Raw genomic sequence first — 26,079 nt, 5'->3', positions numbered from 1 at the left:
TATATATAATTGTTTTCAGAGTACTTTTTCCTTCGTGTAAATTGTGAAATTCGATGAATTTTTTAAAAGTCATCAAAACAGCTGTTCTACAGATGAAATATCTTGACTATGACTGTGTTCTTTTTATAAACTGCTCTACATACCTAGAGAAGGAGGTTACAAAGTCCATTTCTCAAGGATGGGGTGGACCCCCCATTAGTTTCCCTGGAAAAGTGCAAAGTTTTAAGTCTGAAGGACAGTCAGTTTTAGCTGTAGTGTGATTTTACATTAAATTTTTCAAAAAAGCCCTCTCTTGAACACCCCTGTGCTCCTGATCAGAATTTTCCTGCATAGATTCAATTATTTTCCATAGCTGAACAAAAAAGTTCGTCATTAATTTGTTGTGCAATGAGCGGTTAAAAAGTACAAAATTTTTTTGGGGCCCCAGCTCCCTCAGGGGGGCAAATTTCTGAAAATCCTTTCTTAGTGGATGTTTTGAGGCTATCATAAACAATTTTGCAAAATTTCAAGTTTTTAGGCTCAGTAGTTCGGGCTGTGGTGTGATTTCAGTCTGTCGGGGCTTAGCCTTTTATAGATATAGAGAAGAATATTATGTTTCAAAAGTTGGATTAGGGCATTCGTTTTTTTTGTTTTTTAATGCTGGTATTATGACAAATTTATTATAAATAGCAATCGAATATTATATGATACTGTGTCCTCTGCTTTTTCTGAAAGCAATTGAAACTAGATAAACTGGAATTTCGAGGAACTGAGACCCTCCACTCGAGTAACTTGGGCTAAACTCACACTTACGCGACTCAGGTCGAGAAGAGACTTGACTCTGGTCGAGAGCATGTGTTTTCAAATGGTGACGTCGAGGAGACTAGAATCGACTGGTCTGATTGTCACCATTTGGAAACAAATGCTCTCGATTGGAGTCGAGTCTCTTCTCTACCTGAGTCGCGTAAGTGTGAGTTGAGCCTTAAGGTGCGTACAGATTTACGCGCCGCGAACATGAGCAATCCACTTTTAATCAGCTGATGCCAAGCTTTTTATATATCTGTATCTTACCGTTTCTGTAAAAATACAGATATAATCAGCTGATTGAAAGTGAATTGCTCATGTTCGCGGCGCACCTGTACGCCACTTTAACAGAACCACAGTCTTGCTTTGGAACTAACACAGTCATGTTTGGCTGTTCTAGAATATTGACGAAATTCAGTCAATTTTATGATTCTCAATTTTATTGAAAAATCCACAATATCAATAATCATTACAGAAAACACTAATCATGTAGAAGACACATTATAACAAATTTCTGAAACTAACTATTGTATGTAATTGTAAACTATGTAATATTTTCTGTAATTGATGTAGTAGTTTTAGTTTTATTGGGAAATAAACATTTATTTATTTAATCATTATTGAACGAAAATCTCAATTAAATGCAGTAAATAACCCCGAAGACTTCTGCCACTGAAAATATTGACAACAGGGTGAACAGCAAGAAAGAAATTTTATGAGCGCCAAGAGGCAATATTTCCATCTGTAGACTGGCTGGCCGCTACGTCCTGGTATAAAATGAGCGCTGCTATCCAGAGATTGTCAGTTTGTTGTAAGGGTAAGGCCGGTTACAGAGCTTGACCGACCGTCAGTGCGTATGTACCATCCTGACCATACGCATCCATACATCAGTTTTACACATTCAGAGCTCTCTTGACGAACGAACTGATCTGACTCACAAAATTGAAGCGTTTACAAGTTGTTTAATTTCCGATTTCGAATTTCAATACAACATTGACTCTTATAAAACTTCTTAAGCTATAATAAAATAATAATATCGTGTGACCTGGCTGGCTCAGGTCTGGTGTCAGAGTTTTCAGGTCGCAACTGATCAATTTCAGAGCCTCTGACATGATCTAACGACTGCTTTTTAGGCAGCCGGGAACGACGGCTTAACGTGTCCATCCGAAACACGTTAAATTCTTAAGCTATGATAGTATTATGCAGCTTATTATCTTCATAAACGAAGGAACAAAAGACGTAAATATCAAGTTCACCCGGTGGTCGCCCAAGGAGCATTTCAAGGAGAATTCAGTGTCATATATACATCATTGCTTGGGGATGAAGATGAATTTTTTAATCACTTCAAGATGTCTATCAGAAGTTTTAATGAGTTATCTGCAAAATTACTAGACAACTTGAAACGTCAAAATCTTTTTCGAGCTCCTGTATCATCATTGAAAATGAAAAGTCTTGCAGTCATTTCAAGCTACAGACCAAATAAATGTACAATAGATAATAATAATAATAATATAAGATTTTTCTAATCAGAAAGTTAGAAATAATTGAAGAAATGTATAGAATATTCTGATTTCAAATCTTCTATATATAAAAGCGAAATGGCACTCACTCACTGACTGACTGACTCACTCGCAGAACTAAAAATCTACCGGACCAAAAACGTTCAAATTTGGTAGGTATGTTCAGTTGGCCCTTTAGAGGCGCACTAAGAAATCTTTTGGCAATATTTTAACTGTAAGGGTGGTTTTTAAGGGTTTAAAGTTCGTCTTTTAGCATGTATATTCTTCTTATTCCAATCTCTCAATTATAATTGAAAAATGTCCATACCATATGTTAATATAGAACTTTAATCTAGAGAGACTACCTCTTCAAAACAGCTGTTAACTGGTAACTAAATTAATAATTTTGTCAGGTTGGCATTAAGTTGAGTTGACTTTGTTAGGTTGGCACCAAGTTGAAGATTGAAATGCATTTATCGCGGAAAAATTGATTGGGCACTGCTACTCCAATCAGAGCTATTCCTGGGAATATTATATTACTAGCCGTCAGGCTCGCTTCGCTCGCCATATCCGTTTAGCCAGACGTTTAGTCTGGACCCCCGACTGGATCGTCCTAACATATGATAAAAATGCTCAAATGAAAAATGCTGATCTCATTCTTGGACGATCCAGTCGGGGGTCCAGGGGGCGGAGCCCCCTTGCTAGACGGATATGGCGAGCGAAGCGAGCCTGACAGCAAGTATGATATATTTATGGATTGAATTCATTCATTATGTTATTCAATTCAATATCAGCTGATTGTTGGGCAGAGGTGTTAGTTCAGCCCCGACAGCTTCTATTTGCGTCAATAGCGCTTCAGTCGACCGATGGAACGGATGCGCAGGAGCCCGACCGATGTTCTTCGTACGCAGTGTAAAACGCATAGTACTGACCATACGCATACGTGCGGTCAGTCTTGCTCTTAACGCATATACATGCAAACTCTATGAAAAAGACAAGCGCGACTGGCATACTCACTGACGGTCGGTAAGAGTCATCATCAGTTCTGAGCTGTGACATCTCAGCTGACGACAAGTACATTGTGACCGGATCTGGAGACAAGAAAGCAACTGTCTACGAGGTAATTTACTGACCACGCGGAAGCAAATCTAAAAAACGATCCGAGAAGTCAAACTACACTGCTTCCGCCACACAAAAACAACATTAGCAACAGTAATAGTTTGCAAAGCCCTAAGGACTGTGTTTCACAGCTACAGAACAGTGTTGGTACTTCTAAACAAAGGATTGTGTTTCACAGCCACATACCAGTGTTGGTACTTCTTAACAATGGACTGTTTCACATCCATAAAACAGTGTTGGTACTTTCTAAACAAAGGATTGTGTTTCACTGCCATAGAACAGTGTTGGTACTTTATAAACAAAAGATTGAGTTTCACAGTGTTGGTACTTTCTAAACAAATGACTGTGTTTCACAGCCATAAAACAGTGATGGTACTTTATAAACAAAGGATTAAGTTTCACAGTGTTGGTACCTTCTAAACAAAGGACTGTTTTTCACAGCCATAAAACAATGTTGGTACTCACCAAACAAGCTATTCAAATCTAGTTGAAGCTTTGAACTCATGATTGTGTGTTGGTGCTTAGAGTGTACGGTAGACCATGTTTAGCAGCCTTAGAGCAGTGTTGGTACTTTTCAAATAAGTGATGAAATTTCTCAAATTTATTCATATGGATATCAGTGGCACAGTCAAGTTATTTGTTAGTTTATAATAATGAAACCAGTGGTACTGTTATAAAATTAAGCAACCAGAGATAAAAACAATGTGTAATTTTGTAAAAATTGATACTTACAACGCAATAATCGAACAAGTTCTAGATTTGGCAAGTCTAGCTTCAGTTAATTTTGAAAATAGCATAATATTTCGGATTCGAATCTCATGATAGATGATAAATATGTATGTACAGTATAAATTGCTTCACTCTACACTTGATGTGATTTTTGTAATAATATATTGTTGAATCTGGTAATTTTGTAATAAAAAGTTATTCTGTAAATTATGCTTGAAATGAGTTTTTGTTATTGATCGACAAATGGTGAATTATCACTTTTTGAAAGAATCTTCGTGGTAAAAAGAATTTAAATTTAAAACTGGTAGGTTAGTTTCATGGTGGAGTTGTATTATGAAGCGCTAACAACATGACTAGGGTCTACACTTTAGATTATTTTGAAAAAGAGTTGAAGTTGATGTCCTACAAAAATCTTGAAGTCTCAGTAAATTTTTTCCTTGTAAACAATTCATGAAGTTCATCAACTAAAATAGAATATTAATATTATTGGATAATCGGAATTGAACGGTTATAAGTTATCGTTTTAACTACTACTAGTTTGATTTAGAAAAGAACGACCTTTACTCCAAGTACAAGTAGTAATAAAATGTTATGCCAGCAGGGGCCTATTTCACAAAGGTACAAGTATTGTTACCAATCATGGTTACGCACAATTACTTGTAGTTACAAGTTTACAAGTAATCACGTTTCACAAAAATGTATGATCTACAAGTTTACAATTAGTATACAAGTACTTCAATAGTAAACATAACCTATTTTCATGATAATTTCCTTTTTTCATTATTAAAAAAGGTTACTTGTACTTTTTAATAATTACTTTGAAAGCAATATAATGGTTTTGTACAGTCTACTTTATTGATTGCTGAATTTGTAACCTACATAGTTTTCCTACTGTGTGTATATATAGTATATGTACTATATATAATGTATACTATAATTATATACTGTGTATATATACTATAGTACACATAACCTATGAGGTAACACATTAATGACTATTTTGGAAATTCATTTAATTTAATTTCCTAATGCATATATTTCCAAAATAATGAATTATAGAGGAATATAGGACATTTTTGATTATTAGAAATAATTATTGAATATTTAAAATCATTTTAATGATCACTTGTAAATCCTTTACATGGCTTTCCACTTCTGTAAAAATTTCTTAGTTACGAACAAGTAAATTCGACAAAAATTGTTGGCTACAATGACTATTTTTTGTGAAACACTTATTCGTAACAAGCAAATCACTTCTAAACTTGTAGAAATTCATTGTAACTACAAGTTTACAATTCTGCTTTTGTGAAACGCTTGTAATCAGCTGTTCTCCAAAACCATGGTTGGCAACAAGACTTGTAACCTACTTGTACCTTTGTGAAACAGGCCCCAGGTGTTTTAATTGAAGATGAGAGTAACAATTATTATATTATAATTTTTGTTAGCAAGAGTCAATTTTAAAGTAAAATAATACACAGACCGACTTACCCTCATTCATCTGGAATGATCAGTTTGAGGTTTTCACGAAAAGTTATCTTGAAGGCACTGTTTTTACAACTTTTGCTATTGGGAATATTCTCCTATAGTGAGTCCACGTTATGATGGCAGTGGAGAAAGATAGGGGAACAACGTTGCCGATCCTCTGTCTTGTCAATGCCTTCTATAGACGGTAGCTGATACAGGTTTATTGACGTAATAATAACTGTTCATTCTGGTTTAAAATAATCAATTATACTTTATTAAGCAAGAAATTATATAATGATTTTTCATAAATATTTTGTCAATTAATTATCAATTCTACATTTTTAAAAGACGATCTGGCAACAGAGCATAGCGAGAAAGAGACAGCGCTATTCGCTTTGTTGAATAATAGACAAGGATAGCAATACCATTGCTAATCAAACACTGCCATTATAACGTGGACCTCACTATAGACTAGAGAACTATATTAAACTATGTACTTGTTCTTGTACATAATATTATATACATGTTATAATATGTAACTACGTATCATATACGTGCTATTTGAGTATTGTATAGAAAGGATGTATTTTTTATTTTGATGTGAGCCTGTTGGATTTAAGTGGTAGTGCGAGCTATGTTGAAGCATTAGAAAGTTCTAAAACTTGTATGACCAATCCAGAATAATTAGAATAGAATCTTGATTGATAAACCATGAATTATTTCGATATGTTTTTATTTATGTTTGGACATAGCTATTAACCTTAAGCTACTGATTGAGTCCTTGTGAAGCCTTCAACTTTGATGTACTAAGAAAATAAATCACTATTCTGACTTCAAAGTAATCTCTTATTATAGTCAGCCGTACGAAAGTAGTCCGATGTAAATTGGAACGGATGAGTGCTTAGTGTTGTCAAATCAAGTTTATCAACGTCGTCTACAACTAATTTTAAGGTCCGGCTCCCGAGCTCAGGATTATCTAAGTTCTAGACTTTAAACAGCTGGAGTCAGAAAATTTGCTTTCCAAAACGGGGCGTAGTCGCAGTCCAATATTTAAATTTCTAAAAACTTAAAATTGAACGTAAAATAGAGTAAATTTTCAGCTATTTTGAATTATCTAGCAATGTTTCATTTCGTCAAGGAAAAACGTTTCCTATGATAGAAATGAGAAAATAGAGATTATGTTAAAAACTGCAACTACGCCCCGTTTCGGAAAGCCAATTTTCTGACTCCAGCTGTTGAAGTCTAGAACCTAGCTGCATTCCGAGCTCGAAAACCGGCCCTAAATGATAGTTAATAAATATTTTCATCATACCTAACTCAAGATCTCTTATCAGTTATCACCTCAGCATTGTAACCAAATTTTCTTCAGTGGAGGCTTGTAAAATTAAAAAAGTAAACAGCGAATACTTGAAAAATCAATAAAGTAAACAGTGTAGATTAGGTTTACTTTTAACCCTCAACATAGCTCGATAATATAAATGATGATGTTGAATAATTAAACACATGATTGTGAATATGGTGTATCATTTATTATGTATATTTAACATCAATACAAACATAATCGTTTCATTTCATCCATGTTTTTCATTTCATCCAATTTTTCAGTTCTATCGATCAGATATAATTTTATTTTATTGACCGAACGAAGTGAGCTCGAAAACCGTCGACGGTTTGGCATTTCTCTTAATGTTTGAATGTTTATATGTTGCGCATTTACGGCGAAACGCGGTAATAGATTTTCATGAAATTTGCCAGGTATGTTCCTTTTTAAATTGCGCGTCGACGTATATACAAGGTTTCTGGAAATTTTGCATTTCAAGGATAATATAAAAGGAAAAAGGAGCCTCCCTCATACGCCAATATTAGAGTAAAAATCAGACTATAGAATCATTCATCATAAATCAGCTGACAAGTGATTACACAGATGTGTGGAGAAGCCAGTCTATTACTGTATTTGTATAAGGTCTATAGTTTCAATCGAAGACCTTGAAGAGGCCTTAAAGAGCAACTTTAAGCTGGGTTTACACCAAAGTTATAAACAAAATAAGTAATAAAGTAATAAACAAAGTTATATCGTTTGAAAATGGCATAAATGACCGAAACATGTTGTGAATAAATATTTAAAAAAAAGGGTACTGAAATTTTTATTTTCTTTATATTTATAAACAAAATGTTAATAACTTAATCCTAATAGATTCTATTAGATTGAACGGAAGTTGACAAACACATATCTTCATCATGTGCATGATAAGTTATGTTCAATCTAATATAATTTAAAATGATTGAGTTATAAACATTTTATAAATAAATTTGGTCTTATCACAGCTTTAAGGTTTTTGGTTTCAATATTTTGTTTTGCAGTCATGGTATTATTATGCGTGTCCATCAGTATCAATATCCTCACATTCGAAAAAACTAATTTAATAGGTGAATAAAAATAATCAAATGAACTAAACAGCTAAATATTATCAAATATGATTAATACAGTGGTCAAAATTATAATGTTTATAAGGAGGAGGATAGGCCACCCCGCATTAGGCTCGCCGCAAAGTAGACCCACACTAATCCACGAAATGCAACCCACGCCATGGGATGTTTTGTAAACCATTGCTATAGAATTATTCATAACTATTAACTAGCCGTCAGGCTCGCTTCGCTCGCCATATCCGTCTAGCCAGGGGGCTCCGCCCCTGGACCCCCGACTGGATTGTCCAAGAATGAGATTAGCAGGCTCGCTTCGCTCGCCTGCATTTTTACGATGTTAGGACAATCCAGTCGGGGGTCCAGACTAAACGTCTGGCTAAACGGATATGGCGAGCGAAGCGAGCCTGATGGCTAGTAATATAATATTCCCAGAATTGAAGTAGCAGTGCCCAATCAATTATTCCGCGATAAATGCATTTAAATCTTCAACTTGGTGCCAACCTAACAACGTCAACTCAACTTAATGCCAACCTGACAAAATTATTAATTTAGTTGCCAGTTAACAACTGTTTCGAAGAGGTACTCTATCTAGATTATGGTTCTATAGTAACATATGATATGGAAATTTCAATTATAATTAAGAGATTGGGAGAAGAAGAATATATATGCTAAAAGACGAACTTTAAACCCTTAAAACACAACTCTTAGAGTTAAAATATTGCCAAAAGATTTCTTAGTGCGCCTCTAAAGGGCCGACTGAACATACCTACCAAATTTGAACGTTTTTGGTCCGGTAGATTTTTAGTTATGCGAGTGAGTGAGTGAGTGAGTGAGTCAGTCAGTCAGTGAGTGCCATTTCGCTTTTATATATATAGATCAATCAGCTGACAAGTGGATTATTCATTGCATGTATTATTATCATTACACAGATGTCTGGAGAAGCCTAGCAATGGTTTTCAAAACATCCCACGGCGTGGGTTGCTATTCGTGGATTAGCGTGGGTCTACTTTGCGGCGGGCCTTACTCGCATGATATCTTATTCATGGATTTCATGAAAAATGCAAATCTCCCAGATTTGGTTGATATAGGGGCTATGGATAGAGGTTGACCTAACAAGTGTGGTGCTATAATATGAGACGTTTTGCTACAATACAGTGTGAGTTATCCACTGAAACATAAAATCTTTCCTCTTATCACAGATCAGAGAAATCACTCATCTTCAAATGCTTAAAAATCAAGAATAGAGATGTATTTGGCCAATGTGGTGACATATAATTGTTCCTCTCGTCAAGTAGTACCTATCATTCCTGAGAGTGAGCAATTTTAATTTTTGACTATTTTCGCAAAAATTCTTGAATTCATGGATTTTATGAAAAAAATTTATCTCCCAGATTTTGTTGATATTCGGGTTATGGATAGACGTTGACTCTAGAATAACTTCAACTCTTTTATTGACCGAGCGAAGTGAGGTCTAAGATCCAACTCGACGGTTTTGCATTTCTCTTTTATGTTTATATGTTGCGCATTTACGGCGAAACGCGGTAATAGATTTTCATGAAATTTGACAGGTATGTTCCTTTTTTAATTGCGCATCGACGTATATACAAGGTTTTTGGAAATTTTGCATTTCAAGGATAATATAGAAGGAAAAGGAGCCTCCTTCATACGCCAATATTAGAGTAAAAATCAGACTATTGAATTATTTATCATAAATCAGCTGTCGAGTGGATTTATTAATTGCATGCATTGACGCATGCAATTCAATATCTCAATATAACTTAATGAAAAAAACAGCTGTTGTGTGGACTATTAATTGCATGCAGTGAGGCATGCAATTGATAACTTGAAGCATTCTCCCGACTTTCCTCTGCTTTCAACTGGGTAAGCTTTTGATGATAGTAGCATATACCTGTTTACATCAAATTATTAGCATTGTCGATACAACAACCCAAACAGCCATTAGTCGTTTATACACCGATATCTAGCCGACACGACAGGACAGGACAGAATTTACTCTGATGGACAGTATTAGAGGAGACTGTGGTTAGGAACTGCGCGAGGTCTACTGTTAACAGAACTACTAGTTATTATATGCAAAAATATTTCTGAGTATGAACAATGACCCAATATGAGCTGAAATTAGCTTCATGGGGCAGCCACAACGTTATAATAGGAAGATCTAAAAATCTGGTGTGGTGCACTCGCACAACTTTCCTTGCCGTTGTGAAAATTTATCAACTGACGCTAGTGTTCCCGCGCATCTCAAGTCTACTTTTCTAAGATCTGAGCCAGCTGGTGACAGGACAATAGCGCTGCAAACACACGAAGTCTGCTATCTCTTCATAGTGAATGATTCAATAGAATCAACAGTCGCCAAGTTGCCAACAGTTTGCAATTGAATAATCTTATTTTCTCGAATTTTGAGCTTATTTCAAATTATAGTTGGAAATGTTACTGAACATTAATTGAAGAGATTATCATGCTCAATCTTTTCCACTTGAATTTTTCTGTTTAAATTGTATCTGAAGCCTGATAATTGGGAATCTAAAACCAAAATTTGCATAGATGGTGCAATGCTCCTGAAATTTTTACAGATATGAGACTTATGGCAGTTGATAGAGCTTATCAGTGACTATTTCAAGTATAAATTTGATCAAAATCGTTGGAGCCGTTTTCGAGAAAATTGCGAAAAACCTTGTTTTTGACAACATTTTCGCTATTTTACCCGCCATCTTGAATTGCATTTGATCGAAATTGTTCGTGTCGGATCCTTATAGTGTAAGGACCTTAAGTTCCAAATTTCAAGTCATTCCGTTAGTTGGGAGATGAGATATCGTGTACACAGACGCACATACACTCATACACACACACACCACACACACACACACACACACACACACACACACACACCACACACACACACCACACACACACACACACACACACACACACATACAGACCAATGCCCAAAAACCACTTTTTTGGACTCAGGGGACCTTGAAACGTATAGAAATTTAGAAATTTGGGTACCTTAATTTTTTTCGGAAAGCAATACTTTCCTTACCTATGGTAATAGGGCAAGGAAAGTAGAAAGATTCTCAATGCATGTATGATATGTATTACCGTATATCATGTATGATATAATTATAATGATTACTTCAATCTGTATAAACTATCATTATTATAATGTGAGAAAAAAATGAATAAAAAAATTATTCTTCTATTATAAATTTATAATAATCTATTCATAATTTATTAATTATGATTTGTGATTGTCAATGAAATTAATAAATAAATCTATAATACTAGGGACTGAATTTGGTGTTTGAAAACAAGAGTGAGAAGATACAATGGAACTCAGCATCGTTCAATTAATTAATCACTATTGAAATTTTAACTACACTAATGTTTTCAATAAATATTCACACATTTCATTTCACTAATCTATACTATAATAAGGGAAAGAACTGGCTCACAAACGTACGGGATAGGAAAATTATGTTTGACGCATCATCACGTCTCAACTACTCAACTGATTAACTTGAAATTTTGTATATAGATTCTTAATCAACCGAGGATGGTTATAGGTTAGGTTTTAAGTTATTTCTAAATTCTTCAAGATTTCATTACGTCAAGTTTTCAGTTAGTCAGGTTTCAAAATACACCCTTGCGGAGCACGGGGTTCCTGCTAGTAATTGATAAATTACTTCAACATAATATATTAATACACAATACATTTCAACAAATTTAAAGGTGCGTACAGACTTTCGCTCTGCTCCGCAATCGAACGTCACTCGAGCAGATCGATTGATGATCGCAGGTGGAGCAAGAGCGGTACGCGAGTAGAGCGTGTAACAGAGCTCGATCTTGGCTAGTTCCTAGGTCGAACTAACCAATAGTTGCGCATGCGCGGTCAACGTTTTTGTTTGTAATTTTTGTTAATGTTACGATCTCTGTGTTGGCGTATATGATTATCAAAATTAATTATTTAATCAACAAAATTAAATAATATAAAATTATAAAAATATTTTCAATAATAGGTACCAGCTTAGAATTTAGAAGAAAGAAGCCGAAATCCCAACCAAGCCTTTCACCTTTCAAAACATTAAGAGACATAACATTTTTCGTAATAAAACATTATAAATGCAACAAACATTAGTTATTTGTATATCTAGAGTGAAAAGTGCTGTTTTTTCTCCCTGAGGGAAAAGTTTGAAGACCGAGGCGAAGCCGAGGGCAACAATTTTCCTGAGGGAGAAAAAACATTTTTCACTCGTGATATACACAACATTTTTCCTCCACCTACATTTTTATAAAAACTGCTAATAAAATAATTTTTAAAAACGTATGTGACCAAACAATGTGTTACAACATAATCTAAAAAGTAAACAGAAACAGCTGGCTTGTAATCATAGTTCTCCTCCGACAGCACTATCTGTCGGCTAAAGTTGTAACAACAATGACAGCCAAAACTACAGCTATGATGAAGTTCCCGTTTCAAATTTGATTAGTTAATAAGTAATATTCGTTGGCTGATATTTTGAATAACATGGAATAAAAGAAAAAATATATACATTTTTTTTAGTATAGTGATATGAAGTTTGTAATAATAATTTCAGCATACAAACATAAATTTCATATATCGATCAAATGTCTGGTTGAGGTATTGAATTAAGTTGGTTTAATAACTACTCTATATGCTTTCTCATCTGAGCTTAGAGCTTCTGACCCATTCCAAATGTACGTTTTTAAAATAGAGATGCTTCCCATGTTATTTAAATGGAGTCACTTTTACTCCCTAGGGAGTTTTTCTGTTTTTTAGTACCGAGAGCGAAAAAGTGACACTTTAGTATCATGTTTCAGGGAGTAAAGTAAGTACTTTTGACAGTAGGTGGAGGAAAAATAATTATCATCAATCTATATATAAAAGCGAAATGACACTCACTCACTGACTGACTGACTGACTGACTCACTCACTCGCAGAACTAAAAAATCTACCGGACCAAAAACGTTCAATTGGTAGGTATGTTCAGTTGGCCCTTTAGAGGCGCACTAAGAAATCTTTTGGCAATATTTCAACTCTAAGGGTGGTTTTAAAGGGTTTAAAGGGTGGTTCCGCGAGTGCGGAGCGTGTTCGAGGCGCGTTATCTGTACGCACCTTAACACGTTAATCTTGGACCCCCGAGGCTACCTCTGGATTATAATATGATTCAAATTTCAAATTTCAAATTTCAAATTTCAAATTTCAAATTTTATTTATTCAAGTAAGTTACAATACATTCTGGTTCATACACGAATCTACAATAAATTACAGTACAACAGCCAAATTATGCAACCAATTCCACATATTATGAAAACTTATTAATTACAATGAAGATTGAATGCAACATTAGAATATTGATAATATAGTATTGTAATATAACTACATAAATCAGCGGTGTTTCAACAATGAATGAATGATAATTTTAATGAATAAATATACACCCCACTATATATTATATGTGTTGGGGTATAAGTAATTAGTTGCTTATTGCGTGTAATAATTACTATTTACAAACTTCATTCACTGATATGGGATTAAAGTTTTTTATAATAAAATTAGTAAAAATGTATAATACAAACAAACAAAATTATGGAATTAGTAAATAAATATTAATGTTCTATTAAGGATAATAATAAGAAAGGTTATTTTTAGAAAAAATGAATAACAGTAAAGAGTGGAATGAAGAATAAATAGTTTCAATATTTACAGTCTAACTAAATTTTCACAATTTTCCACTCCAATATCAACCAACCAGGAAAATAAACTTTTCTTGAACCTGTGTCTATTGAATTCTTCCCTAATGTAACTTGGTATTGAATTATAAATTTTTGGTCCCAAATATGTGTAGTTTCTTTGCCCAAATGTAGTGTTCATCCTTGGTACTATTGAATACGTGTTTCTCTGCCTTGTTTGATGGTTATGATCTGCCAGTCTTATGTGTTCGTTGTTTCTCCTCATTCGCGTGATGATAGCCTGGATGTAGAGTTGTCTTACACTCAGTACTTTACTGTCCTTGAAAAGAATGTTCGTGGGGAATTGATTCTCCTTGAAGCTATTATTTTTAGTATTCGTTTTTGAAGTTTATAGAGAGGTTCAACATGTGTCAAATTCGTAGCTCCCCAGATAATTATGACGTATCTTAAAATTGATTGCACTAAAGAAAATAAACAGTTTTTAATGTCTCATAGTTGAGGATTTTACGGAGTTGATAGAATTTGTAGAGAAGCTTCCTGATCCGGGTAATTGATAGATTAATGTGCTTGTCCCATTTGAATTTGTTGTCCACTATTGTTCCTAAATATTTTATTTCATTGACTTGTTGAATTGAAGGGCAATCACACGGGTTGTTGGTGCTTCCACAGTGATGCAGGATTATTGAAGAATCCGGTGGTCTCGTCCGTTCTGTCAGAGAAAAGGCTAAAAATTTCGTTTTTGTTGCATTACTGTAAGCAAATTTTCTCTTAACCATTTATCGACTTTGATCAATTCTTCCTGTGCCAGATTAAAAACTTCCTCCCAGGTGTTTCCTTCAAATAGTATACACGTATCATCAGCAAAAGCTATTACTCTTCCTCTTATCTTAACTGAACATAGCTCATTTGCATATGCCAAATACAGAATTGGCCCAAGAACTGTTCCTTGGGGAATCCCAAACTTCATCGTTTCCTCTGAACTGAGATGTTCTTCAAAATTGACTTTTTGACGCCGGTCACAGAGGTATGATCTAAACCATGCTAGAGGAACTCCTCTAATTCCCATGGCTTCTAATTTCTTCAGCAGCAAACTGTGATTAACAGTGTCAAAAGCTTTTGCTAGGTCCAGGAACACTGCTGCACATTTTTTGTTATTTTCTAGCTTATCTGTGACAAAATTTGACAATTCTAATACCGCATCTTCTGTACTCCTCCCCTCACGAAAACCAAATTGATTCCTAGATAGTAAGTTGTTTTTTTCCATGTAATTCACAAGACGTTTCTTTACCAGTTTTTCCAAAATCTTAGAAATATTGCTTATAAGTGAAATAGGCCTGTAATTGGTGGCATTTGTTTTGTCGCCTCCTTTATGTAATGGTCTAACACATGTCTCTTTCATAGCTTATGTCTCATTCCGGTCGCGGCTTGCTTGGAAATTTAAAAAAATCAGTACACAGGTTTAGCTGAGGTGGAAGAATTTTGTTCGCCAAAGATACGCCGATATAATAACAGGTGTTTTTCGAGATCAAATTGACATAATACGTTCAAATTGGTACAGAGGTTCCGCTGAGGTCTACATGCAGGCGAGCGAAGCGAGCCCGCTGATCTCATTTTTGGACAATCCAGTCGGGGGTCCGGAAATCGGTACAGAGGTTCCGCTGAGGTCTACATGCAGGCGAGCAAAGCGAGCCCGCTGATCTCAGTTTTGGACGATCCAGTCGGGGGTCAAGGGGGCGGAGCCCCCTGGCTAGACGGATATGGCGAGCGAAGCGAGCCTGACGGCTAGTTCATTATATAAAAATAATGTATTATTAGGCTACCCAGCAATCCCCAGGTCAGAATATTTTATTTAGTTTCGTCACCCGATCAGCTGGATTGAACGTTTCACATTTTGTGAGGTTAGGTTGTAGGGAAGTCAACAATACGACAAGCGCGCGATCATCCTTCGAACATAATTCAATCCTCTAGCGAACGGTTTAGATCGGAGCGAGTGCGGAGCGTGTTCGATCGCGTATATCTGTACGCACCATAACACGTTAATCTTGGACCCCCGAGGCTACCTCTGGATTCTAATGTGATTCCGGCCGCGGCTTGATTGGAACTGCAGTTTCCACACAAATTATGTTACCCTTCTACCAACGAGACAACTGTTCACTATAGTCAGGTCCACGTTATATTTTATTAAGGAATAAATTATATTTTTCAAAAATTTCATAAGGAATTTTCATAATCAAGATGCACTATTTTTTTGATTAATCATTGACCGAGCGAAGTGAGGTCTAAGATTCAAGTCGCCGGTTTGGCATTTCTCTTAATGTTTAAAATGTTTGAATGTTTAATGCTTGAATGTTTAAATGTTTAAATGTTTAAATGTTTGAATGTTTAAATGTTTAAATGTTTAAATGTTTAAATGTTTAAATGTTTAAATGTTTAAATGTTTAAATGTTTAAATGTTTAAATGTTTAAATGTTTAAAGTTTAAATGTTTAAATGTTTAAATGTTTAAATGTTAAATGTTTAAATGTTTAAATGTTTAAATGTTTAATGTTTAAATGTTTAAATGTTTAAATGTTTAAATGTTTAAATGTTAAATGTTTAAATGTTATATGTTTAAATGTATAATGTTTAAATGTTTAAAGTTTAAATGTTTAAATGTTTAAATGTTTATATGTTTAAATGTTTAAATGTTAAATGTTTAAATGTTTAAATGTTTAAATGTTTAAATGTTTAAATGTTTAATGTTTAAATGTTTAAATGTTTAAATGTTTAAATTTTTAAATGTTTAAATGTTTAAATGTTTAAATGTTTAAATGTTTAAATGTTAAATGTTTAAATGTTTAAATGTTTAAATGTTTAAATGTTAAATGTTTAAATGTTAAATGTTTAAATGTTTAAATGTTTAAATGTTTAATGTTTAAATGTTTAAATGTTTAAATGTTTAAATGTTTAAATGTTTAAATGTTTAAATGTTTAAATGTTTAAATGTTTAAATGTTTAATGTTTAAATGTTTAAATGTTTAAATGTTTAAATGTTTAAATGTTAAATGTTTAAATGTTTAAATGTTTAAATGTTTAAATGTTTAAATGTTTAATGTTTAATGTTTTTATGTTGTGCATTTACGGCGAAACGCCGTAATAGATTTTCATGAAATTTGACAGGTATGTTCCTTTTTGAATTGCGCGTCCACGTATATACAAGGTTTTTCGAAATTTTGTATTTCAAGGATAATATAATAGGAAAAAGGAGCCTCCTTCATACGCTAATATTACCGTAAAAGACAGACTATAGAATTATTCATCATAAATCAGCTGTCTAGTGGACTATAATACTATCCGTTCAAAAACATCGAACATCTTGAAAATGTATCTCTCCATGAACGTTGTAGACAGTTGCAGTCAGATCTGATAACAGCGCTCACACTCACATTCCGGGACGACACGTCACGGTACGATATAGGACAGAAATCTCTATGTTTATTAAGGATTTTTTCTAGACATTTTTAATTGATAAATAATTTATTAATTTTTGAGAAAACATAACAACAGGTCAATGTAACTCACTGAGAGCGAGGTCTACTGTTCACAGAACTACTAGTTAATTCTACATTCTTGAAAGACGATCTGGCAGCAGAGCAAAGCTAGAAAGAGATAGCGCTATCCGCTTTGTTGAATGATAGACAAGGATAGCAATACCATTGCTAATCAAACACTGCAATTGAGTGGTTGACAATGAAAACAAGATATCTCCAATTTCAATTTTTTTTCTAACCCCTGAATTTCAGTAATAAAACAAGTAGAAAATGGATAAATCTTTTTGTTTTTATGAATTAGTAACAAAAATATCATTGAATTCATTAAAATCTTGAAAAAAGGCCATTGAGATTGAAAACCAGGTATATCCAAACCCATTTTTCAACTTTTTCTCAGAAACTAGAAATTTTTCTCAACAATAATGTACTGTGAAAGACTGGTCTTTGCCACTAGATTAATGTATGTAATTACTTTTCATTGAAAATAAGTAGATCATCAAGAATAGGTTTTCTTGCTCTCATGTAAAATTTACTTTTTGGTTGATACCTGGTTTTCATTCTGGAGCCTTCAATTATAACGTGGACCTCACTATGGAAGACAGAACATAATTCTGTGGAAACAGGGAAATACAAGTTTGAAATATTCCCAAATAACAGGGTATTTTCCATAGCTAACGGAAATTCAGCTCCATGAGAATACCTCAACTGTGCGTAAAATTGAAAACTGACCGACTCTATTCTTTATTCATTTATACAATAAATACACTATCGAAACGATAGGGAGAGGAATAAGGTAACCTTGTGCTATTCCTCTCCCAAATTTGGGACAAATTTGCACAAGGTGACCTTATTTCTCTCCCAAATTTGGGACAAATTTTCACAAGGTGACCTTATTCCTCTCCCAAATTTCCACAATGTGACCTCATTCCTTTCCCAAATTTAGATAACGTAACACCTAGTCCGAAATAGACTGAGTGCGAACGCAAGTTAGCAATATCTTGATGTGAGAGAATTATTCTTCAACTGAAAAATATATTTCTCACGATAAAAATTCACACTGATAACTCAACTACATGGACACTCAGTCTGATTGATGAAGTTCTGATCACACACTTTTTAAATAAACCAAGAGATGAGTAAATCTTGAAAGAACACGAACCCATAATGAATTTATTTCAATACCATCACCATTACACAAGGAAAACATCACAATCGTATTTGTAAAAGCTATCACTAAATAATAAGGATAATTAATATTGAATATTATCAACTATTATTGAAATTAAATATAGTAATTTAATTACTATATTTGTACTATTCTTATATGATTATAATCAATTAATAATTACAAACTATTATATTATAATTGAATATAGATATAGCAGAAACTTTAGCAGAATTCATTTTGTTATTGGAATGGAAAACGACATTCATGGACAACAGAATATGGATTACAAAATTATTTCAAATACTCGCACTACAATATACAATATATTTACAATAAATCACAAATAATCCACAAATAAGGAAGAAGAAGAAGAAGAAGAAGAGAAGAAGAAGAGAAGAAGAAGAAGAAGAAGAAGAAGAAGAAGAGAAGAAGAAGAAGAAGAAGAAGAAGAAGAAGAAGAAGAAGAAGAAGAAGAAGAAGAAGAAGAAAACGTAGAATGAGAAGAAGAAGAAGAAGAAGAAGAAGAAGAAGAAGAAGAAGAAGAAGAAGAGAAGAAGAAGAAAAGAAGAAGAAGAAGAAGAAGAAAAAGAAAAAGGAGGAGAAGAGGAAAAAGAAGAGAAAGGAGAAGAAGAAGAAGAAGAAGAGGAAGAAAAAGAAGAAGAGGAAGAAAAAGAAAAAAAGAGAAGAAGAAGGAGATTATAATTAACTCTTAACTAACTCTTTATTACTATTAACAATAATTATTAATATTTTTCAGAAAAACTAAGATAGTACGTCATCAACTATAATTACTTTAGTAAGTATTCCTAGTAAAAGTATCTATCATAATAAACTATGAACGAAAATTCATCAGAAATGTATAGAGAAATAATATGATTCAGCAGATTAAGTAACAAACTCAAACTCAATTACCGTACTGTACAAGAACATAGCATCTTAATCTTCTTTTTTTTCTTCTGCTTTGATTGATTTTCGAAAACCAGGGACCAATTTTATGAGTCCTTTAGATGAGCGCCACCATCCACGTGGAGTGGAAACCCTGAAACATTTCAACAAACCATTAGTAGGCAAGCACGCAAAACATGTACAAACTGTTTTTAAAATTACTAAACTAGTAGTTCTGTGAACAGTAGACCTCACGCAGTATTCTCATTCACAAATACCTGATTGAAACTATAGACCTTATGGAAATACAGTAATAGACTGGCTTCTCCACACATCTGTGTAATCACTTGTCAGCTGATTTATGATGAATAATTCTATAGTCTGATTTTTAATCTAATATTGGCGTATGAAGGAGGCTCCTTTTTCCTTTTATATTATACTTGAAATGCAAAATTTCCATATACGTCGACGCGCAATTAAAAAATCTGATGTGGCGCACTCACACAACTTTCCTTGCCGTTATGAAAATTGATCACCTGACGCTAGTGTTCCCGCGCATCTCAAGTCTACTATTCAAAGATTTGAGCCAGCTGGTGACAGGGCAATAACGCTGGAGACACACATGAGGTCTGCTATCTCTTCATAGTGAATGATTTAATCGAATCAACAATAATTTGCAATTGAATAATCACATTTTCTCGAATTTAAAGCTTATTTTCAATTTTAGGTGAAAATGTTACTAAACATTAATTGTAGAGATTTTCATGCTCAATCTACTCCACTTGATTTTTTCGTTCCAATTGTATCTGAAGCCTGATAATTGGGAATCTATCTGCATTGATGGTGCGAAGCTCCTGAAATTTTTACAGATATGGGACTTGTGGCAGTTGATAGAGCTTATCGATTACTATTTTAGGTATGAATTTGATCAAAATCGTTGGAGCCGTTTTCGAGAAAATTGCAAAATGTTTTTGACAACATTTTCGCCATTTTAGCCGCCATTTTGAATTGCATCAGATCGAAATTGTTCGTGTAGGATACTTATATCGTAAGGACCTTAAGTTCCAAATTTCAAGTCATTCCGTTAATTGGGAGATGAGATATAGTGTACACAGACGCACATACACTCATACACACACACACACACACACACACCACACACACACACACACACACACACACACACACACACACACACACACACACACTTACAGACAAATACCCAAAAACCACTTTTTTGGACTCAGGGGACCTTGAAACGTGTAGAAATTTAGAAATTGGGGTACCTTAATTTTTTTCGGAAAGCAATACTTTCATTACCTATGGTAATAGGGCAAGGAAAGTAAAAGGGAACATATCTGTCAAATTTCATGAAAATCTATTACCGCGTTTCGCCGTAAATGCGCAACATATAAACATTCAAACATATTTAAACATTACGAGAAATGCCAAACCGTCGACTTGAATCTTGGACCTCACTTCGCTCGGTCAATTAATTGTGTTAATACAGCCGGCTCCAAGTATGAACCAAGGAGAGACAGTAGAGCATCGATTATCCAGTAGAGAATTAGTAGGTCCACGATATAATGGCAGTGTTTGATTACCAATGGTATTGCTATCCTTGTCTATCATTCAACAAGGTCTATAAATACAGGTCATGACACAATCCCGTGATGCATTGCAAAATCGCCATTTTACGGGGTCCAGATTCACCAATTTCCAAATTCATCAGCTGTTATCATCATAGATTGAACTACATAATGTATTATTCTGTTATATTGTTCAAGAAATATTGCTTGGCTTTGAAATTGTGAAATAAATTCTTCCCACAGAATAACAATATTCAGATTCCAACTAGGAACTGAATTGTTGATTTTACTTTCCTTGCCCTATTACCGTAGGTAAGGAAAGTATTGTTTTCCAAAAAAATTTAAGGTACCCTAATTTCTAAATTTCTATACGTTTCAAGGTCCATGAGTCCAAAAAAGTGGTTTTTGGGTATTGGTAGTATGTGTGGTGTGTGTGTGTTGTGGTGTGTGTGTGGTGTGTGTGGGTGTGTTGTGGTGTGTGTGTGGTGTGTGTTGTGTGTGTGTGTGTGTGTGTGTGTGGTGTGTGTGTGTGTGTGTGGTGTGTGTGTGGTGTGTGTGTGTGGTGTGTGTGTGTGTGTGTGTGTGGTGTGTGTGTGTGTGTGTGTTGTGTGGTGTGTGTGTGGTGTGTGTGTGTATGTGCGTCTGTGTACACGATATCTCGTCTCCCAATCAACGGAATGACTTGATATTTGGAACTTAAGGTCCTTACACTATAAGTATCCGACACGACTAATTTCAATCAAATGCAATTCAAGATGGCGGCTAAAATGGCAAAAACAGGGTTTTTCACGATTTTTCTTGAAAACGGCTCCAACGATTTTTATCAAATTCATACCTATAATATACATTGATAAGTTCTATCAACTGCCACAAGTCCCATATCTGTAAAAATTTATGGAGCTTCGCCCCATCTTTGCAAAGTTTGATTTTAGATTCCCAATTATCAGTCTTCAGATACAATTTAAACAAAAAATTTCAAGTGGAAAGGATTGGGCATAAAAATCTCTACAATCAATGTTCAGTAACATTTTCACCTAAAAATGGAAATAAGCTCGAAATTCGAGAAAATGTGATTATTCAATTGCAAACTGTTGGCAACTGTTGATTCTATTAAATCATTCACTATGAAGAGATAGCAGACCTCGTGTGTCTGCAGCGTTATTGTCCTGTCACCAGCTGGCTCAGATCTTAGAATAGTAGACTTGAGATGCGCGTGAACACTAGCGTCAGGTGATCAATTTTCATAACGGCAAGGAAAGTTGTTTGAGTGCGCCACACCAGGTTTTCACTCTTATTGAATTAAATGATCAAACTGGCAGGGATGTATTTGAAGAATGTGAGTGTCTCGGGATTTAGAGGAATGATTTGGTCTATAGTGAGGTCCACGTTATAATGACAGTGGAGAAACATGGCAGAATAACGTTGCCGATCCTCTGTCTTGTCAATGCCTTCTATAGACGGTAGCTGATGCAGGCTTATTGTGTACGTTCTATGTACAGTGAATTGTTCCAGTTCCAATTCGTGAATTGTTCCATTACATGACTAGTGCAAAATGTTCCCATGGAACGCCCTATCAAAATAGTTGGTTCAAGCTTTTGGCGCGCACATAATATAAAGTTGATTTACACTAAAATGTGTCGTTTACTAGCTGCGTGAATGAAGAAAGGCTGTTTTACAAACTTACCGTCTAGAAAAATGTGCATTTCTTTTATTCCATTACTCTCAAATTTTCTATAGAGAGAAAATCATTTAATGAATGGTTATCAAACATCATATTGTTGATTATGTATTCTATGGTAAAGAAACAAACTATCAGCGCATGCGCATAGAAGCAGGCAGACTACTATAATCAACCAATGAGAGCTCAGATAGTACCAGGTCGAACAATTTACCACGCTTCGACTGTGGGGCAGGAACTTGGAACTGGAACTGGTTTCTGGTACAGAATCTGTCAAAATTCTTCCCATGGAACGCGGAACTTTTTACCTGGTAAATTGTGAATCGGACAATTTACCACATTCCATGTACACAGAACGAACGGGCCCATTTCTGTAATATTAACTGTTCATCCCTTTTAAAGAATCAATTATATTTTATTAAGTGAGAAATTATATTTTTCAAGAACTTCATAATCAAAATGAAATTTATTGTTAATTAATTATCAATTCTATATTGTTAAAAGACGATCTGACAACAGATCTAAGCGAGAAAGAAGTTAGCGGAAGGTTTATTGATGTAATATTAAAGGTACATTCTCGTTCAAAATAATCAATTATATTATTTTATCAAGCAAGAAATTATATTTTTTTAAATTTTATAATGAATTTCCATAATTAAGATAAAATATGTTGTTAATCAATTATTAATCCTACATTGTTTAAAGACGATCTGGCAACAGAGCAAAGCGAGAAAGAGATAGTGCTATCCGGCTATCAGACAAGGATAGCAATACTATTGCTAATCAATCACTGCTATTATAAGCTGGACCTCACTATTGTATCATATTAAGTATTATTTTCCATTCTATTTTATTACCATATCATATTATAAGTATCATTTTCCATTCTACTTTATTACCAGGCAGGAAGTCCAAACACTTTTCTGTCATTTACTTTGTCAGCTTTATCTTGCTCCAGTTGTTTCTGGTAGAGAAGCACTTCGCCATCTGTAAATGAGTGAATGAACGAGTTAAAACAGGTTCAAAGCAACCGCTTTATTGATTCATACAATACGTACATCATGCATATGATAGGGAGAGGAGAAAATAAAGTAACCTTGTGCTATTCCTCTCCCAAATTATATAAGGTTACACCAGGACCTCCTATATACTACCGGATCTGAGCCTAGAAAAAAATGGTGCCGTATGTGATGGACCTGAGCAATACCTACTATTACTTATGTAATAGTAGGTATTGACCTGAGCCGTATGTGATGGTCTTATAGGAGCTCCTACTAAGAAAAAATCACTTATCAGCTGTTAGAGAGCGTCTCAGTTCATTGAACTCTCAGTTTGTCCAGTTCCCGTTTATAGTATCAATGCCGGCCACCATCTACGGCGGCCATTTTTTTGTAGACGCAGGTCCGGTATATAGGAAGTACTAGTTACACATAGTCCGTAATAGGTTAAGTCTTGTAGTTGTTCAAACCACAAAATTTTCAGTCCTTAATTCTTTTCACTATGTAGATTTTCAAATTTAGATGCATCAAAACCAAACATAGAAGAAATATTTCACATTGTTATCATTAATATAGGAAATACCTCTGAGGATGATCAATCAATATTATTAATATAAATATGATCGTTGCTCTATAAATTCTGAGGCGGTAAACTCCAATCCATTCTGTTCAGATAGAGAATAATATGATGGTTCTTCACTGGGAGTGTTCACACGTTGAGGTGCGTACAGACTCATGCGCCACGAACACGCGCATTTCACTATTCATCAGCTGATGCTATTCCTATTATATCTCTACGTGTACAGAAACAGTGAGATAACATATAACTGGAGACCTCCTGGGTTAAATAATTCACTCATGAACTGTTGTTATGATCTCTGAGATCTTTTACAAGAATGATATTACAGTTCTGTAGTGGGTTTCATGGAGTTCCTATTCCAATTGAAAAGAAATACTTCATGTCCCTTCAAAACTTTTGTCCGCCATCTTGGATCCGTTATATGGATCCAGCTTCATTTTTTTCAAATGGAAAGGTGTTCATATGATACATGATCTCGATACAGAATTTCAAAGGAAAATTAATGGCGAAACCCGCATATCGATATCTCGAGCCGTTTCAATGGTCTCAACATTTGAAGATACTAATAAATTATACAAAAATGAAATGAATGAGTTCCTATACATTTGAATAATCAAGTGTTACACTAATAGTAGCTTCTACCCACAAATTTAACACTCTGAACAAAAAAAATATCATAGCAAGTGCTATCACAAGTAGTATTATTAATAAGACAGACGTTAACGGAAGCGAGTTAATATAGAACTTATAAATTAATGTGCATTATTCAGCTGAAATCATGTGTTGGCGCATAAAGTCTGTCAGTCTGACAGTCTGTGTGATATCTCCAAATGGCATCAGCTTCTTTAAATGAATGGAAAAAATCTGGTGCGGCGCACTCACACAACTTTCCTTGCCGTTATGAAAATTTTATCGCCTGACGCTAGTGTTCACGCGCATCTCAAGTCCACTATTCAAAGATCCAAGCCAGCTGGTGACAGGACAATAACGCTGGATACACACGAGATCTGCTATCTCTTCATAGTGAATGATTAAATAGAATCAACAGTTGCCAACAGTTTGCAATTGAAAAAATCTGGTGTGGTACACACACACAACTTTCCTTGCTCATTGAACTGTGAGCCTCATTCTTAGATGAGATTAATTTATGAGAATAATATAATGACGATTAGCAGAAAAATATTTGCAACTACGATCAGACTACTGTATATGTGTATATATAATATTGTTTTCAGGGTACTTTTTCCTTTGTGTAAATTGTGAAATTCGATGATTTTTTCAAAAGTCGTCAAAACAGCTGTTCTACAGATGAAATATCTCGACTATGACTGAGTCCTATTTACGTTCCTTGCCCTACTACCATAGGTAAGGAAAGTATTGCTTTCCAAAAAAAATTAAGGTACCCCAATTTCAAGTTTTCTATACGTTTCAAGGTCCCCTGAGTCCAAACATGATTTTTGGGTATTGGTCTGTGTGTGTTTGTTGTGTGTGTGTGTGTGTGGTGTGTGTGTGGTGTGTGTTGTGTGTGTGTGTGTGTGTGTTGTGTGTGTGTGTGTGTTGTGTGTGTGTGTGTGTGTGTGTGTGTGTGTGTGTGTGTGTGTTGTGTGGTGTGTGTGTGTGTGTGTTGTGTGTGTGTGTGGTGTGTGGTGTGTGTGTGTGTGTGTGTGGTGGTGTGTGTGGTGTGTGTGTGTGGTGTGTGTGTGTGTGTGGGTGTGTGTGTGTGTGTGGTGGTGTGTGTTGGTGTGTGTGTGTGGTGGGTGTGTGTGTGTGTGTGTGTGTGTGGTGTGTGTGTGTGTGTGTGTGTGTGTGGTGTGTGTGTGTGTGTGTGTGTGTGTGTGGTGTGTGTGTGTGTGTGTGGTGTGTGGTGTGTGTGTGTGTGTTGTGTGGGTGTGTGTGTG

The 26,079-nt window shown here is 34.7% G+C and overlaps 1 protein-coding gene across 1 annotated transcript in view; it reads left to right on the top strand.

Annotated features, from left to right (window-relative positions):
* LOC111044466 (transducin-like enhancer protein 4) overlaps window positions 1–7,168 on the top strand; it is a 202,902-nt gene extending 195,734 nt beyond the window's left edge. Inside the window, 2 exon segments of the mRNA XM_039435578.1 lie at window positions 918–921; window positions 3,311–7,168. Of these exon segments, the coding sequence (XP_039291512.1) occupies window positions 918–921; window positions 3,311–3,414 (108 nt within the window). The 3' untranslated portion in view covers window positions 3,415–7,168.
* The last annotated feature ends 18,911 nt before the right edge of the window (window positions 7,169–26,079 follow it).

This window comes from Nilaparvata lugens, chromosome 9, assembly GCF_014356525.2.
Source record: "Nilaparvata lugens isolate BPH chromosome 9, ASM1435652v1, whole genome shotgun sequence".
Taxonomy (NCBI): Eukaryota; Metazoa; Arthropoda; class Insecta; order Hemiptera; family Delphacidae; genus Nilaparvata; species Nilaparvata lugens.
Note: the sequence above shows the minus strand (reverse complement) of the source record. Positions and strands in the feature narration are given on the sequence as shown.